This window comes from Melanotaenia boesemani, chromosome 5, assembly GCF_017639745.1.
Source record: "Melanotaenia boesemani isolate fMelBoe1 chromosome 5, fMelBoe1.pri, whole genome shotgun sequence".
Lineage (NCBI taxonomy): Eukaryota > Metazoa > Chordata > Actinopteri > Atheriniformes > Melanotaeniidae > Melanotaenia > Melanotaenia boesemani.
In genome coordinates this window covers 24,963,740-24,981,767 of record NC_055686.1, presented here as the reverse complement: position 1 = coordinate 24,981,767, position 18,028 = coordinate 24,963,740, and the positions used below count along the sequence as shown (strand labels likewise).

At 38.9% G+C, this 18,028-nt stretch overlaps 2 protein-coding genes across 2 annotated transcripts in view; one reads left to right on the top strand and one right to left on the bottom strand.

Annotated features, from left to right (window-relative positions):
* The first annotated feature begins 1,883 nt into the window (after window positions 1–1,883).
* Window positions 1,884–5,213, top strand: pnp5a (purine nucleoside phosphorylase 5a). The gene is made up of 6 exons (XM_041984532.1): window positions 1,884–2,121; window positions 2,745–2,914; window positions 3,001–3,104; window positions 3,221–3,396; window positions 3,583–3,773; window positions 4,593–5,213. The coding sequence occupies exons 1-6, from the start codon at window positions 2,099–2,101 to the stop codon at window positions 4,808–4,810; spliced, it is 882 nt and encodes a 293-aa protein (XP_041840466.1). The 5' UTR covers window positions 1,884–2,098; the 3' UTR covers window positions 4,811–5,213.
* Window positions 5,214–5,356: 143 nt separating this feature from the next.
* Window positions 5,357–18,028, bottom strand: part of capn1 (calpain 1) — a 35,933-nt gene continuing 23,261 nt past the window's right edge. The window contains exons 8-22 of the mRNA XM_041984531.1: window positions 16,508–16,593; window positions 13,566–13,640; window positions 13,149–13,309; window positions 12,345–12,505; window positions 12,182–12,193; window positions 11,844–12,055; window positions 10,061–10,100; window positions 9,914–9,979; window positions 9,767–9,824; window positions 9,591–9,655; window positions 9,380–9,448; window positions 8,622–8,700; window positions 8,398–8,514; window positions 8,173–8,231; window positions 5,357–8,051 (exon numbers count right to left, since the gene is read on the bottom strand). Coding sequence (XP_041840465.1) covers window positions 8,025–8,051; window positions 8,173–8,231; window positions 8,398–8,514; window positions 8,622–8,700; window positions 9,380–9,448; window positions 9,591–9,655; window positions 9,767–9,824; window positions 9,914–9,979; window positions 10,061–10,100; window positions 11,844–12,055; window positions 12,182–12,193; window positions 12,345–12,505; window positions 13,149–13,309; window positions 13,566–13,640; window positions 16,508–16,593 — 1,287 coding nt within the window. The 3' untranslated portion in view covers window positions 5,357–8,024. The remainder of the gene's footprint in view (window positions 8,052–8,172; window positions 8,232–8,397; window positions 8,515–8,621; window positions 8,701–9,379; window positions 9,449–9,590; window positions 9,656–9,766; window positions 9,825–9,913; window positions 9,980–10,060; window positions 10,101–11,843; window positions 12,056–12,181; window positions 12,194–12,344; window positions 12,506–13,148; window positions 13,310–13,565; window positions 13,641–16,507; window positions 16,594–18,028) is intronic.

Below are 18,028 nucleotides of genomic sequence, written 5' to 3'. Positions count from 1 at the left end.
AACTGGGAGTGCCGTGCACGTGCATCAATAAAATCTTACTGGCAACAGAAGGGCAAACACACAATGATGTAATTACTGTTTTGAAGCAATGATCACTCTGAGTTCAATTTCACAAGCACACTTTGTAAAAAGGTTTTATCTGCTTCAGAAGTGGACTGTGTGTGTGTTTAACACATCCTGTTCTTTTTAAAATATGGACTTGAATGGGAAGTAGTTTTGGTTTTTTTTTTGTTTTGTTTTTTTGTTGTTATTTTTTGTGTTTTTGTGTTTTTTTCCTAACAACAAATGTTGCAGATGTTTTAAAATAATGCATCAATTGTTTGTTTTAAAGATTTGCTTTATTTGATTATATTTTGCTTAGATTAAAATAACACAGTTACTTAACTTATATGAAATAGACCTATAGGTGAAGGTAAATCTTTCAAGCATAAAAAATGTCTGTTTTTAAAAGTGATGATTAAACAAGGTAAAGGAAGAAGTAGCAGGACTACAAACTATTAACAGTATCTGAAAGTGATATCTTTAAGAAAATAGGAAAGTATTTATCAAAGACCCGATACAGGGTCTGAGAGATGCATCTTGAACCTTGTCAGAAACGGTCTCTTCTGGAAGGGAGGCTGTTGAGGAGCTAATCTTAAAGAAGGGAAACAGGGGGAAAGGCTGAGGTATGCCAAATGACACAAGAACTGGAAAAGGTAACACCTGTCACGGAGTGATGAATCCTTCTCTGAGCCCAGACCTCAACATTACTGAAGCACTGTGGGATCATCTTGACAGAAAACAGAATAAAGGCAACAAACATCCAAAGAAGAGCTTTGGAAAAGTCTTTTCAGAAGTCTGGAGAACTATTCCTGAAGACATGAAATGACAAGTTTGTCTGAGAGGGTTCAGAAAGTTTTTTTTTTTTTTTTAACCATGTGTTGCATTTTCTTTTTTCTTTCATTAAATGTGTTAATTGCCCATGTAACAATGCTTTACATCTACACTACTGTCAGCTATGCTTATCTTACAGATACTTCCAAGATATTGTAGTAACATCTTACTGATTTAGTTTCGATACTGTGTTGTAATTGGGTCTTACAGCACAATTAAAAGACTAATGTTGAACTATTGCATCATACTGGTATGTTAGCAACAAATGGAGATCAATAGTCTATACATTATCACAAATTATAGAAATATATAGTAACATAATGCAATCCAACTACAGATGTTATGTTGATTTATGGTCAGCTTTCTGGGAAAATCAAGGTGTCTGGAAAGCTATTGAATAATCTCAAAAGCAACTGGCATCACTGTTAATTACGTGCAGTTGTGCAAAAATGAGCATTTCCGTGGGAATTCAGGATGAACACTGTAGTACAAAGAAAAAAATCCTCATGTAAATAGTTTTGAATAACACAGCTCACAATCAATCCTTTTATAGCCTGATGAGGAGAAGAGAAACAGCCGCCAGATGAACCAAACGCACGTGACGTTCAAAACAAAATATTCCCCAAGTCATGATGAAACTTCACTTCATATCTTGTTTTCCATCCGGAGGAAGAATGGGAATGCACCCTAAATCGATAAAGAGCCGACTGATCATTGACTGAACAAGAGAGGAAACAATAAGGAAGAGATGATGCATGAGCTGGAAGTTTCTGAGAATGAGCTGGAACACATTTTATGTTATTTATGTTGGACAAGCTGGGAAGAGGGAGGAGTGGCTAATAAATATCTATCTTCAATTTCTTTTTTTTTTTCTTCTTTTTTTTGTGCTTTTTTTGAAGGTGTGTCTCCTCAGCCAATGACACTGTCTGCTCTTCGGGCGTCATGGCTATTGGGGGGAGGAGCGGCGGTGTCTGGCCTATAATAAACCCGGCGAACCAGCCTCCTCCACAGACTGCAGGGAGTAGACCGCGGCATTATAAGAACCACCAGCCTGAAGAATTAGTTAGGAAGAAAACAGAAAATTTTTTTCATTTTTTATCCTCACTGTTCGTCTTTAATATTTTACATCGTGTAACATTGGCTTCGATTCAACGTTTATATATATATATTTTTCCTATTTGGAACTTTTGCACATTTACGTCATACTGAAATCTAATCATCCGCAATGCTTCCAGAGACAAACAAGGGGTGAGTAGATTTTTTTTAGTAGAAACTTCTTATATCTTTTTAATTCTCATGCTGCTGAACACATGGCCCCTTAAGTATGAGACGGTGGGCAAAAATATACTGGAATGTGCGGATCAGAGGGGGCGGCGGGGGGGGGGGGGGGGTCAAAGAAAAACCCGCGCATGCGCTGTGGGCAGCGGAGTCCAATTGAAAAACTATTTATTCACTTTTTAAGGAGCCTGGAGTGTCATTTCCAGCTCCTTTTGGAGCAGTTTTAGTCATAATGGCGTTTTATTTATGTAATTAAGTATTTGCTACTTTATTGTTCCCTTAAACCCGTCTCAAAGGGATTAATTTAGCTAAGATATATATATATATATATATATATATATATATATATATATATATATATATATATTTCAATATCTTGTCTGAATTAAAGAGATGAGAAAAATCTTTCAAATGACAAGAATGAGTGAAAAGTCACTTTCTGTATTATAAATAGCAGTTCTCAGATGAGATCTGCTGCCCAGAAGAAACAGATATCTGTAATGTGATCATAGATTAATAGTATAGTCATATGCTACTCTGCTCTAACCTCTGCTCTTTTTTTTTTTTTTTTTTTTTTTTTTAAATGCCATCAGCTACAGCTATGAGGAGTGCAAGGCCACTGCTGATTGGCTGCTGGCCCAGACAGACGTTAGACCCCTTGTGGGCATTGTGTGTGGCTCAGGGTTGGGAGGGCTGGCTGACATGTTAAAGGACCAGGTGGCCTTCAACTACAAGGACATCCCCAACTTTCCACAGAGCACTGGTGAATAATATTATAACAGACATCCAATGTGATGACTATCTGCAATGTACTGTTGATATTTATTGGCTGGTTATGGTTTCCCTCAGTGCACGGACATGCAGGACGGCTGGTGTTCGGTACCTTGAAGGGAAGGCCATGTGTTTGCATGCAGGGGCGCTTCCACCTCTATGAGGGCTATCCAATCCAGAAGGTGAGTGTGTTCTGCTTTAAATTCCATGTGTGATTTCATGCTTCAACTTGAGTTTTCTGTGAAATCTCTGACACCTTTAAACAACCTTTAAACCAAAGTGTGTGCATGTTTTACAGATCACACTGCCTATGCGCATCTTTAAGCTGCTCGGCGTAGAGACGGTGATCCTGACCAATGCAGCCGGAGGCTTGAACCAAGATTTTAAGGTGGGAGACATCATGATTATCAAGGACCACCTCAACATGCCCGGCTTCGCTGGCAACAATCCTCTGGCTGGACCCAACGACGAGCGGTAGGTGTTGTTCTCCAACATGCTGTCACTTGAAAGATGATATGGGACGTAACACACAAGATATTGCATCATTTTTAGTTGCCTTTCTTTCATTGTCAAATTTGTTTCGCTGATGCTGAGCAATCCAAGCTGAAGACTTCCTCTATCCTTTACCTGGATTCAGGCTTCCATCTTTTCTCCTCGCAGGTTTGGTGTGCGTTTCCCATGCATGTCCGATGCATATGACAGAGAGCTGCAGCAGCTGGCCATGGACGTGGGACAGGAACTTGGATATGGAGACTTCTTAAAGGAGGGTGTCTACTGTGTGCTAGGCGGGCCATCGTTTGAGACAATCGCTGAGTGTCGTATGTTGCACAAACTGGGTGCTGATGCTGTTGGTGAGTCATTTTCACAAGCTTTTTTATTCTAAGGGGCAACAGATGGTGCCGTATGAAAAAACTGGGGGCTTTTGTAAGAGACTCTGAGTGGAAAAAGTCAGGGTGTGATTGGCCTGACACATTTAGGCAAAATCCAAACCCACCATTTTGCAGAGATAAGCAGTTCAAGGAATAATGGTAGTCTTTCATTTGGGGGAGTGGTGTGGATTTGGATTCCTAGATGACCACTAATTCTCAATTCCCAAAAGATAAGAGGCAGCTCATCCCTGCAAAACTGAGGGTTTGAGCCAAGATGGGGGATTGGAACTAGGCCTAAGACTTTTAAGACAGCTAAGACAGGAGTTATCAGTTGACAACAATTTATTTCTACGTCTTCCAATCTTGTGGTAACACTCAGCTATCACGGGCTTCTGATTATCTGGAATGAAGCAAATTAAAGAACTGATGCCTACAAAGCAGAGGAGGGAAAGGAAAACTATAAAAAGATACTGTATCAAAATGCCCTGTAAAATGTGATTCCACTTTCTAAAACGTCATTAAGGAATGGCACATGAGAACTGTGGCATTCTGTTTGGCACAGAGGATTTATTCATCTCCTTTTTACTAAAAAACTCTGAAAAATGTAGCATTTGCTTTAGGTAGCCTAAAGATTTATAAATAACTTTATGTGCAGAGTGTCACAATTGTACATGAAAAATATACTGAATAGAAACTTTAGAACAAGGGCAGCCTGAGATTAAGTTGTGAAAGTAAACTAACATTTATATTTATTTGGTCATGTCCTTGAGTTTAACTTGAATGCCTTCTTTTTCTGTTTAGGCATGAGCACAGCCCCTGAGGTGATCGTTGCCCGGCACTGTGGCATGCGCGTCTTCGCCCTCTCATTGATCACCAACCAGGCGGTGATGGACTATGAAAGTGAAGAGAAGGCCAATCACGAGGAGGTTCTCCAGACGGGCAAGCAGCGAGCTCAGCAGCTGGAGCGGCTGGTTTCCACCATGGTGACTAAAATAGAGCACAACAACAACTACGCCTAAAAGTCTGCTGGTTCCCTCTGACTGCTGTCATGCCAAAAGAAAATCCCTTATTTTACCATTTATGCCATTTTTGATTCTCAGATATGTTGTAAATAGAATTCATTGATGCCTTTATGTGCATTTCTTTGAGCCTTGTAAGACTTACATTCCTCTAATGGGTGGCTCCAGGAAGGACAACAAAAAAAGGCCCTTCTCAGTTTTTTTTTTTTATCTGTTTAAACAAGGTGTATTTGTTCTAACGTACATGATCAACTTGTAAAAATGTCTGCAATTTAACTTAAAAATGATCATAAATCTAATGTAAACATCTTAATATAACTATGTTGTGAAATACGTGTACATTCGCAGGCATTAACGGCTTTTTTTAATATGACTTATTATTAAAATGTTATTTATTATTATATTTAGTTTGTGGTTATTTATGGCTGCCTTTTTTAATAGTGTAACTCACTTTAAAACATTTATATGGAAACCTAAAATAAAACATTTCCAGCCCTTATTTGAAGATTTAAAAATGTACCCTGATAAATAACTCGGACAGTCACAGACATTTCTCCCATGTTTATTTCCCAAGTGTGTATGGATGATTTACAGTGAAAGCTCCTCTGTAAATCAACGTGTTGCATGAGGAGTGGGTTCAAAGGGAACCAGAATATTACCCCTGTAAACATTACACAATGTTACATAAGCATTACGCTGCAAACACAGAGCATGACACAAATTTATGGGTTTGGCAGTTTTTGGCAGTTACTTTCTCATAGAAAGTCAAATCTCCAATTTATAAAAGACAAAAAATGACAAACTGGCAAATTATAACAGCACATCCATCTGTCTTGGATAACTTTACCATTGCCATTTAACATTAACATATTGTTCCCTTTGGAAGATTAAACAATTTAAAAAGGTATCCAGCACCAGCCATTGCACAAAAGGTAAATGGTATCATTTTCCAGTTCGTTGCAGAACATTCTAAACATGTCATGCATAATAACAAGCACGCATTAAAACTGAACAGGACTGAATATATAGAAGTCAAAACATTCACCATCATTCAGTGCAACAACACTGTCTGCCCCCAGTAAACTTTTATAAGTGGGCCCCCTAGCTAATACTGATGGGTGCAAACTTTTTTGGCACAAGTTGTAAATAAAGGGTGCCAGTCCAGCAGCGTCACTACAAACAATATCTAAATGCACATTCATATTCTGTATGCTGAATGTCATGTGCTAAGGAAAACTATTGATTGATTTTTAGCCCAACCTTCCAATTCCCTTTTAGCATTTTGAGCATGTAAGTGGTATGGCATGATTCAAAGTCCAAAACCAATCACTCTCACCCAAAGACAGCACTGCTCCTGAACTGCCTCAAACATCTAGTTGGCACTGAAAGCTTTTCTTATCTAAGTCACCATGTGATATGTTTACATTGTGCCCACCTGACGCAAGTTCTCTTAAAGGAACATGAGCTAAAACAGGCAGGACATGACAGGAGCTACTCCAGCAATGTACAGTATGAGAAAAATCATGTGTTTCTGTGCACGGAAATCAGTAAATCTACTCTAGCAGATCTTCATAGTAAAATGATTAAAACATGAACTAAATGCAATTTGGAGGCAGTACTCTGAAGAACATCTGATTGTCCTGAAGTATAAATGACTGAATATCTCAGATTGGACCCAGTTACTACACAAGAGCTTATGGTGTGTAGATACCAATGATTACTGTATCATCACTGATCACTGAGCCCTGATATACAACATCATCAAATATTAACATGCTTCGATTTTTCATAAAGCTGTCTTAAACGGAGGGGAAAAAGCAACACATGTTTTGGTTAAAAACAAAATACTTTAAGGGATAAAGAGGTGATTATAGTAGTTGAGTAACATCTCGTATTGATAGCACTCTGAAGAACTGGTTAACTGTGTGGCAAACTAAAAAATACTAAAGATCAAACTTCGGCAACATTCAAAGAAAACTTGTAATACAATAAATGATGTATCAAATCAAATTCATTAAAAAAAAATATACGTAAACAGATAGTGGCACAGTTTTTTTTTTTTTTTTTTTTTTTGTTGTTGTTGTTTGCAAAACATTAAGTAATGATGTGATCAAGTGGAAATTTAATTTCTATTCTATCCTTTACCAAAGGAAAATGAAGCCATCCTGAAACCCTTTTTGTTGCAAATCTTTGGAATAAATCTTTCAGCACAGAAGACTCACATTACAGCAGAGTGATAAGTCACAGAGAACAGTCTGATTCAGCTTTAAGATGTTTCTATCAAGACTGAGAAAATGAGTTTAGAAAGGACGAAGGAACTGGTTTGTTTTGGCATTTTTTACCCTTTAACTTTACACCAAGCATTAGTAGAAACTGTCAATGTATATTGTTAAAAGAGGTGCTGATAGTGAGAACAGACTTAAGTAGCCCAGCTGGTACATTCTTTAAAAAATTTATAGTGTATAACCCCCTACAACCCAGAAAATATTTCCATGGTAGAAAAAAAACCCATCATTATACACACCCAAAAATGCACATCATTCTGATATTGTTAGACTTGTAAATCCTGCTAAAGAAAAAAGAAAATCCCACAATGTGCATTTAACACATTTATCATTGTCATTTTTAAAAGTTTTGTCTAGTTTATTTTACTATTTAATTCTTTTTGACATCAGGTTTGACCCTCTCCAGTCTGTTGGCAACAATTTCATCTTTCTTTTAAGAATTGTAACTATTTATAAAATCCTCTATAAAATGGAGGTTAACTTGCTCATTTTCAGGCAACCGGATAACACGCTGCTACATTTATTAAGATTGGCATTGTCATAAAAGGCAAGACTGTGGCTCCACCTACTAAACCCTAACCAATAAGTGTATTTCTGCTGTCTTGCACTGAGTAATATTTGTATAGGTAAAAGCTGGTTGGTAGCACTAAAAGAGTGCTACGTTAGGCAGAGCGTGAACTGCGAGGCTACAAGAAGCTTTTTTTTCTTCTTTCTTTTTTTTTTTTTTCTTGGCAAAAAAGGTGGCAAATAAAATAAAATTGGCACATGTTTCCAATGCAGGCACTGGAATGATGATTGTACTGTTTGGTTTTTCTTAATTTTCTTTTTTTTAAGCCTTAGCAGCGAGTAGCATGGTGGAGAATAGGCACTTCTAAACAGCAGAGACTGGGCCTGAAGCTGCAGCATGATGCAGAGGACTCCACTCATCTCTAGGCAAACATGGTCAGAGTAATCCACTGTTGAACAAGGAGAATACAGGAAAACTGATCAGAAATATATTACAGGTACACTACACAAAAAACAGTATGTAGCATGAATGTGCTTCAGAAAGATGCGTCTGTATATCTTGTGTCATACCTGAAAGAAATCAAGAGATATTTGACCATCTTTATCGGTGTCCAAGGTATTAAAGGTTTCTGTAGGAAGAAAAAATGCAAGTATTTGGTATTTATGATCTGTTACAAATGGTAGAGAAATGTCTAGTTCTCCCGTCTTTTTTGTGGCATAATAACTTGGTAACAAGTTGGTAATTTTTGGATTTATTTTCTGTACCAATTTCAGGACTAAAGTAATATGACTCACTGAACATGGTCTCCAGTCTGACCAGACAAGTGACAAAGTTGTCAAAGTCAACAGACATGTCTTCCTCTGTGTACCGCAGGATGATCAGCTGGAACAGGTGGTTGGTCAGCTTGAAACCTGATGGAGGGGAAACAATCAGAGTGATTAAGTATAAGAAAATGCTGCTCAACCCCCAAAAAATTCCCTTTTATTTATTTGTTTTTTCTAATACCAAAGTGAAGTACCTGCAGATTCAAGAGCCATCCTCATCTCGTAAGAGCTCATGGTGCCCGATTTATCCAAGTCAAATTGCCTGAATATAGTCTGGCAAGGCACAAAGCCATGGATCCAGCCGAACAAAACAGAACAGAAAATTGAGAAGAGACCAGAAATTAGACAAAAGTGACAAAATTACAACAGGCTTCATCTATAGTCTGACCTGTTGGTTGAAAAACAACCATAATTGTAATTGCATTTAATTCATTTTCTTATGAATTAAGAAAGAAAAATAGCACAAATTAGCAGCTAACCCAGTTAGCTTCCAACTGCTAGGAAGAAGCTAACTGTATTAGCTGACAACCTAATAAATTGTCAACTGTAGGTTGTTAACTAATCCATTTAGCTTCATCCTAGCAAGAGGAAGCTGAAGCCAGGCAACAGGAAATCCAGTGGTTGGCTGTATTACACACATGAATTAGTGTTGACTATATAATCACTCCTCTATCTGGCAATGCTTAGTTACAACCGGCAGCTTATCAGTGGTCAGACCAGTAGCTGGCTCTGCAAGGGACTAAACCTTCAGCTTTAATTATGGCCTCTGCAGAGTGGTCAGTGGCCAAAACTTTCTTCATTTTTTTCCTCAAAAGGTGAGTTTGACAGTACCTATTCATATATTATAATCAAACAAATTAGACCTTAGGAAGAGAAGCCCTGGAATTTTCTTTTTAAGCCGAGCCCCTTGGCGCGGAGACATCAGCATTGACCCATCAGACCTGAATCTCACCAGATATCGTTTAATCTTTTCCCAGAGCACATGGAACTCCGTCAGGCCCAGCTTCCCACTGCCATCCGTCTGAGCGAGGGAGTTCAGGAAAGCCGTTTTTAGTTTCCATTATCACAAGAGTAAATAAAGAGGGAAAGAGAAGAAGGATCCAGGCAGTAAATCATACACACATTTTCCAAAACAAAGCTAAGCAACTTCATTTGAAGGATACGTCCATGAGGTTTATCATACTACGACAAGCTTCACTGGTGAAGCCATCAGTCTTCAGGTCTTTATCTGTGTACATGAGAAATGCAGATACACAGAATTATGATTAAACTATTAATCCTAAAATATACAATTAAGAGTTTCACTGAACAAATTGGACTGTTTTCTCCTGCTACTAACGTTTGCTGATGATCTTGTTCAGGATGGTTTGCAGCTCGGTGACACTGATCTCCATATCCTATTGGTCAAAACATAGGTCAGGTAAATTTAATTTCATTAACCCATCCAGTGCATCATTTCCGTGAGAGTGAGAGAGAGTGTATTTACCGCTCCTGCCAGCTGTCTGAAGAGACTCTTAAAGCCTGCATCGATCTGACTCTCATCTAGAGGTTTCTGAAACACAAAGAACATCCAGATTTTAATCTATACAAAATACGAGTGGTCCAGTGTTAAAAAGTTGTCCCTTCTTCTCACCTCTGCTGGAAGCTCTGCAACAACGTCATCATCAAGCTCCCTGAGACGACAGAGAGAAAAAGTTAAATTTTCGGAAAAAAAAGCTACTGATTTAGGATTTTCTAAAAGCTACGCTTGTTTCTACAGTAGCTCACAGGTACAGGAGACAACAACAAACCCACAAAGTAAACAAAACTAAAATGTAAAAACTCTTTAAAGCTTTGTTTTCAGAAATGTATTTATTAAAATGTCACTTCTAAAAGTTTGTGTTTTCTTTTCTTGAGATTTATTTAAAATTTTCTTGCATTTTCTCATGTGATGTTTTCTGAAAGGCAACTACAGTAGCTGTGATTTTATTTTTAATTTATTTTAGAATTACCAAATGTATTTGGTTTTAATGTTTTTTTTTCACCTCAGTTTTCTGAAACAGAACAAACATTTGTATTTTATGTTGTGTTTTGTCCTGTGGGGCTGTTCAGGATAATCGACCCATTGAGGGATGTATTTTACACTTTAGGGAAATATTTGAACATTTTATACAAACTTTGCATCATTTGGTTTTTAAAATAACTTGATTTATTTAATTATATTAAGATTTTTCTTCTCTTTTTCCATTTTAATTGTGAAATTTCTTTACTTATTGAGCTGTTTTTATACATTCAAGTCATGTACTCTGACTTTTTCCACCTGCATCCCCAGTTGTGTAAATCAGAGGAATCACTTACTTGACATGACTTGTAAGTAAAAATCAAAGTTTGGATCATGTGACCGCCCTGTTAAACACTGCCTGACTAAATACAGTCACCACCTGGATTTAACTAAGCAAATAGGTACAAGGCTCCTATTGGATAATTACTGCATGGGCGATTATCTTTCAACTGGCAGCAACTTATTTAATCCCAACAGATGCAATGAGTAGCTTCTCATTTCTTAAACAACCATGTGAAAAGACACGTGGTCATGGAAAAGAACTGTCCAATGCATTATTAAAAACTGGAAGGATTGTGGGAAACCATCATCGAAAAATATCCTGAATTAAGGTGATCGGCGATCACTTAAACATTTAGTAAAATCAGATGGAAGAAAGACAACAGTAGAACTCAGGGCTATGTTTAATAGTGAAAGTAATGCACAATGAGAAAGGAATTCAAGGTATTGGGACTGAATACTTGTGTAGCCATAAGAAAACCACTAATCGGTGAGGCAAACAGGACAAAAAGGCTTCTATTTGATAGGGAGCATAAAGATTGAATTCTGAAGTAATGGAAGGTCATGTGGTCTGATGAGACTAGATTTACTCTGGTCTAGAGTGATGGGAGCATCAGGGGAAGAAGAGAGGCAGATATAGTGAGGTATCCATCATGCCTAGTGCCTACTGTACAAACCTGTAGGGGCATTTCTTTGGTGGCTGTAGTTGGTCAGGTCTAGGTTCAACAACATTATGTGTTCGTAACCTGAATATAATGAATGACCAGGTTATTCCATTATTGGATTTTTATTACCTTATGGCATAGCCATTTTCCAAGATGACAATCCCTGAATTAATCAAGCTCAAATTGTGAAAAGGTGGTTCAGGGAGCATGAAACATAATTTTCACACATGGACTGGCCAACACAGAGTCCAGACCTGAACCCCATTGAGAATCTTTGGGATGGGACTTGGTTTCTTTTGGTTTTTATTTGGCTTATGTTTGGTTGAACACAACTCAAGCACTCACCATGCTCAACACCCTACAATTTATGTTTAGTTTCATATCAAAGCTGCTTCCTCAACCTTCCCTTTCCCCCCTTGATCTGCACTCACTCTGTGTTTGCAGGCTTTTCAGAGAAAACTCTCAGGACGAAATCAGCCTCTTTTTGGGGCTCAAAGGTGGAGGGGACAACGATGTACTCCCCAGGTGGAAGTCGCAGCCGTGAGCTGACCTCCCTCAGGTTTATAAAGGTTTCAGAACGAGCGCTGGAGGCGTGAGTGAGGAAAAAGTCTCGCTTCAGATGGACCCCTGACTTCCCCGCAAACTGAGAGGGAATTTAAGAGTTAGCAGGTATTTAGAAAATCTTCTCCCAGCAGCATTTATGATAAAATATACATGCAAATATGCAGAACCTGACACAAATTGAAAAGTTTAAAAGTAAATCTCTTACCTCATCTGGGACCTGGAAAAATGACAATGAGGAGATGAGAATCGTCATTTATAAGAGAAATAACAGGAAAAGATGAAAAATAATCTAAAAATAGATATTTGCAAACAACAAAAAATAGCAACACATATGTTTCACAAGCAGAGTTTGTTAGAGTGCTGCTAACCTCGTACACAGCAAACCCGATGGTCTCCATATCTTTGCCTTCTTGCCGTTTCTTCCTGCGGTCTTTTTGCATGAGGGCAACCAAAAAGCTGCAATCTGGTTGGCTGGGGCTGTCTGGGTGCTGCAGGATGATCTTGAACTGAGGATTCAGCCAAAATGTTGCTGCAGACAAGAAGTGAAAACATCAGCTTCCTCTTCTTTTTCCAGCTATAGCGTGGTATTCAACAATAAGTTTGTCTTCTAAATTCTGAATGATGCCTTTGTTTTAAAGGAGAACACGAGTAAAACATTTAAATGCCTCGTCATATTTAGAAATACAGTAAATCAGCCTTGAGAGGTTCTAGAAATCAATTGTTATTTTTTTTTCTCAGCAGAAAAAGTTCATTTTCTTCTTGCAAACTATTAAAATGTAGCTAAAATTCCCTGAATGTCATGGTGGAGCATTTCCAAAATTTATTCAAGAGACAAAGCAATGTTTCATTGCTCATTGTTCAAATACAAGTTACTGGTTCACATTCCTTCACAGAAAGCATCCAAATCCTCCCTCCATCCTTCTGCTCCAGAATGTTTCTAAAATTTGAACAAAAGGATATAAATATCTTACGTATAAATATTGTTCTTTAAACTAAATGCAACTCCACGAGTTTATGAAATGGGCCTGATGATGCAGAACCCATTTTCCCCAATAAACATGCAGAGAAAATTATATTAGATTCTCCATTTATCTCCTTCCTTCACACCTTCAGATTCCCACTTTGCTAACATACAGTGTTTTATCTCATTTCTCCACTTCCAATGTTTATACCTGGATAGTTGCGACAGCCTCCGGCAGTGCTGCCCCTCCTCCACTCTCCCTGATACAGCGAGGAGCTCCACTTCTTTATCTGGCCTTCCTCCAAGGCGTCTGCCGTCAGGTTGCAGATCTCCAGACGGCTGAACTCACGCAGGAAGTCACTGAAGGACATCCTGGGAGACGGAAACAACTCTGGCTGAGTGATTTCAATGTAAATTTTTCCATCAGAGTCTGAAAGTGGAATCTTTTTTTGGGTAGAGATGAAAAATGACACTGATGCTTTAAACAAAACAATCTGACGCAAATCAAAACACACATAAATCACACATGTATGGCCAGTATAAAAAAGCTAGCTAGCTTCTTCTTTATTAGTTTATACTTGATGAAATGTGATTTGAAACCATGAACAAGTTTAAGAGTTGGACTCACCAGAATTCCCCATCTTCACTGCGGTTTTGGAGCCGACTTCTGACGGAGGAATCCACACTATCCCATTCTCTGGAGCTGAGGAGTTCACAAAGAAAACACTTAACTCTGCAGAAGTAAACTTGACAGTGTGGATGTTTTAGACAAGTTTTTCCTCAGCTCTGCCTGATGATTTTTTTTTAACTGGATCTGTGTTGGCTTGGGTGCTCCCAGCAGTACTATTTACAGAACATAGCCTCCTCACTTCTCTGTTACTGAACAACTGTCAATGGCATTTCCTGCTAAGCAAAGTGCACACTTAAGCTAGCCTCAGATGAAACTGATGTTTAGAGCCTGATTACATAGAAGCACCTGCAGGAACCACAAAGCAATGTTGTCCAAAAGGCTTGTGACACCAGGGGCGTTTCTAGAGGTCTCACCATTAAATATTTGATGCATGTTCTGTCATAATAAATTATTAAAAGGTGCTGTGCTTCATGAAGAAACATACAGTTTACGACCTTACAAATGCAAAAACATGTTTGGCTGCACCTTGTTTGCTTGGACGAATGTTTTCTGTCACTCAAAGATTACAGATAAAAACAAGATGGTAACTTGGTTGGAAATTCTCTTGTATAATCCTGGTTCATGTCTAGTTTTAGAAGACAAATTGGAAATGATTGGGCTTTTAAAGCAGGGATGAGCAACTCTGGTCCTCAAGGGCCACAGTCCTGCAAGTTTTAGATGTTTCCCTGCTCCAACACATGATTTACATTAAATGGATCCAAAGGCTTGTTGTCAAGTTCTGCAAAACGAACTGTTGTACAATGATGTGTACAACATTGCATCTGTAAAATTAGTGACTACTGGTTAATTTGTATTAGTAGTGCTATTCCACCTATTCTCATTGTGCCGTCTGATAGCAGAAACAAACACATATACTTAAAAACAGCTTCATTAGGAACACAGTTGTGTTGAAATACAATATATAAAAGCAGAAATAGTTAGAGAAATCCAAAAAGACACTGACACACACAGTGCTTCATTGCATTATAAATATTATGATAAAAATACACACGTGGACAAAATTCCTGGTACCCTTTGGTTAATGAAAGAAAAACTCACAATGGTCACAGAAATAACTTGAATCTGATAAAAGTAATAAATAAAAATTCTATGAAATTTAACCAATGAAAGTCAGACATTGCTTTTCAACAATGCTTGAACAGAATTATTTAAAAAAATAAACTCATGAAACACACCTGAACAGAAATTATGGTACCCCTTAAAAAGACTGAAAATAATGTGACCAAAGGGACATGTTAATCCAAGGTGTGTCCACCAATTAGCATCACAGGTGTCTATAGTCTTGTAATCAGTCAGTGGGCCTATATATAGGGCTACAGGTAGTAATTGTGCAGTTTGGTGACATGGCGTGTACCACACTCAACATGGACCAGAGGAAGCAAAGGAAAGAGTTGTCTCAGGAGATTATAAAGAAAATTATAGACAAGCATGTTAAAGGTAAATTGGACTATTCTAATGCGGCCTTCTATGAGCCCTGACCTAAATACTATTGGGCATCTTTGGAAGGAGCTGAAACATGCCGTCTGGTAAAGGCTCCCTTCAAACCTGAGACAACTGGAGCAGTTTGCTTATGAGGAGTGGGCCAAAATACCTGCTGAGAGGTGCAGAAGTCTCAATGACAGTTACAGGAATCGTTTGATTGCAGTGATTGCCTCAAAAGGTTGTACAACAAAATATTGAGTTAAGTATACCATCATTTTTGTCTAGGTCTGTTTCATGAGTTTATTTTTTTTAATAATTCTGTTGAAGCATGGTTGAAAAGCAATGCCTGACTTTCACTGGTTAAATTTCATAGAATTTTTATTTATTATTTTTGTCAGATTCTAGTTATTTCTGTGACCATTGTGAGTTTTTTAACTGAAGGGTACCAACACTTTTGTCCACTTGTGTATGTATTTTCTGACCATATCATGCAGCCCTAATACATAGAGCAACACCTTTTTTTTTTAAATTACAAGTCCACTTAATTACAATTCATCTTCCCTTAAAACTATTGAATAAAATAGTTTTAACTGGAAAAAAGTCTGAGAACCATCACAGTCAGTTGTTTACATCTTTCACTCAAATTATCGTTATATGTTCCACTGGACACTCCATTAAATTTTCTGTGGTTATACCACAAGAGACAGATTTCACCCAGTTCTGTAGAGTGGTGGATTTTTTTTTTAGCTGACCTCAATGATCCAAAAATATCTCAAAACCTGACTATTTTTGTTTTGTTTTTTGAATTTTTACCTGAAGGAGACACCAAAGATTGTCAGCTGTCTTATAACAATAACTTTCGATATTAAAGTGGTAAACTGTTTTATCTGTCAGAAATTTTCAGATCAAACATCTGTAAAGTCATGGAGGCCTTCTATAAACATCAAAACCTTAAATTAGGACAAGGTGTTAAATAACTGTGCTTCATTTATCCAACATCAGGCATCACAATACAGCAAATCCGACATTAATAGAGTATCACTGCAGTTTTGTTTTCTTTTGTTTTTGTTCACATTCAGCAGTGTTCGGTTGTGCTGTGATATTCCCAGTGGGGGAAAAGGCTGGTATTTTTAGCTTCGTAACTGATAATATACAATTTCCCACCCATTTCTTCTCCTGTCTGAGTCTTCTTCCTAATCACTGTATGTGCTCAGCTTCTACAAACCAGCTAAACCCTTCTCCCAGATCCAAGGCGCTTTGTGGGCTAATTTCATAGGCTATAAATATTTTTTTGTCAATTTAAATATATGGCAAAAAGGCCATTTTTCAAACAAGAAAAACCCAGCACAGACTCCTTGAAACAGCTTTTGAAACAGTCTCAACAGAGAATTATGAAAGAGGTGGTTTTTTTCCAGTGACAAATTGCTAATTAACCACATAACTGTGTAAAATCTTACTCATCGCTCCACGCCCCGGTCCATTCCACCTCCCCCCATGGGTTCCTGATTCGAACAAGCTTTGTCGGAGTTCCTCTGTACGACACCTGAGGGTGAAGAAACACACCTGATGGTCATGTTCTGTATCTGTGCTGCTGATTCAACTTCACGGTGTGACATAACTGAGTCTGATACATACAAATCATAATAAAGACACAACCCATCACTTTAAATTAAATAATCATTGTTACAAAATGGAAAAAAAAACATTATAAAATCTTCTGAAGTCAGCTGGTCTTCATTGGGGATGATGCAGAGTAATCATTGTATGTTCAGCATGACTAGTCTAGGTGTCATAATATCCTTTTTTTTAAAAAAAATGGATATGTACAACTGACAAAGTCACCAAATAGGGGACAAATATTGCAGTTTTTCTTTGTTCGATCAAATTTTTCTCCGTTTAGTTGACATCTGAATGAGTTCAAGCACAAAGCAGAACATCCATCCATCCATCCATTTTCTTCCGCTTATCCGGAGTTTGGTCGAGGGGGCAGCTGCCTAAGCAGGGAAACCCAGACTTTCCTCTCCCCGGCCACATTCACCAGCTCATCCAAAGGGATCCCGAGGCGTTCCCAGGCCAGCCAAGAGATGTAGTCCGTCCAGCGTGTCCTGGGTCTTCCCCGGGGTCTCTTTCCGGTGGGACGTGCCCCGAACACCTCACCAGGGAGGCATCCTAACCAGATGCCCGAGCCACCTCATCTAGCTCCTCTCAATGCTCTCCCGCTCCATCCTTCCCTCACTCGTGAACAAGACCCCGAGATACGTGAGCTCCTCCACTTGGGGCAGGACCCTATTGCAGACCCGGAGAGAGCACTCCACCCTTTTCCGGCTGAGGACCATGGTCTCGGACTTGGAGGTGCTGATTCTCATCCCAGCCGCTTCACACTCAGCTGCGAATCGCTCCAGTGAGAGCTGAAAATCATGGCCCGACGAAGCCAAGAGAACCACATCATCTGCAAAGAGCAGAGACCCAATCCTGAGGCCACCGAACCGGATCCCCTCTACACCTCGGCTGCGCCTAGAAATTCTGTCCATAAAAGTTATGAACAGAATCGGTGACAAAGGGCAGCCTTGGCAGAGTCCAACGATTATGATTTACTGCCGGCAATGCGGACCAAGCTCTGACACCGGTCGTACAGGGACCGGACAGCTCGTACAAGCGGGTCCGGCACTCCATACTCCCGGAGTACCCCCCACAAGAGTCCCCGGGGGACACGGTCGAATGCCTTCTCCAAGTCCACAAAGCACATGTGGATTGGTTGGGCAAACTCCCATGCCACCTCAAAGACCCTGAAGAGGGTGTAGAGCTGGTCCACTGTTCCACGACCGGGACGAAAACCACACTGCTCCTCCTCAATCCGAGGTTCGACTATATGACAGACCCTCCTCTCCAGTACCCCTGAATAGACCTTATTGGGGAAGCTGGGGAGTATGATTCCCCTGTAGTTGGAGCACACCCTCCGGTCCCCCTTTTTGAAGAGG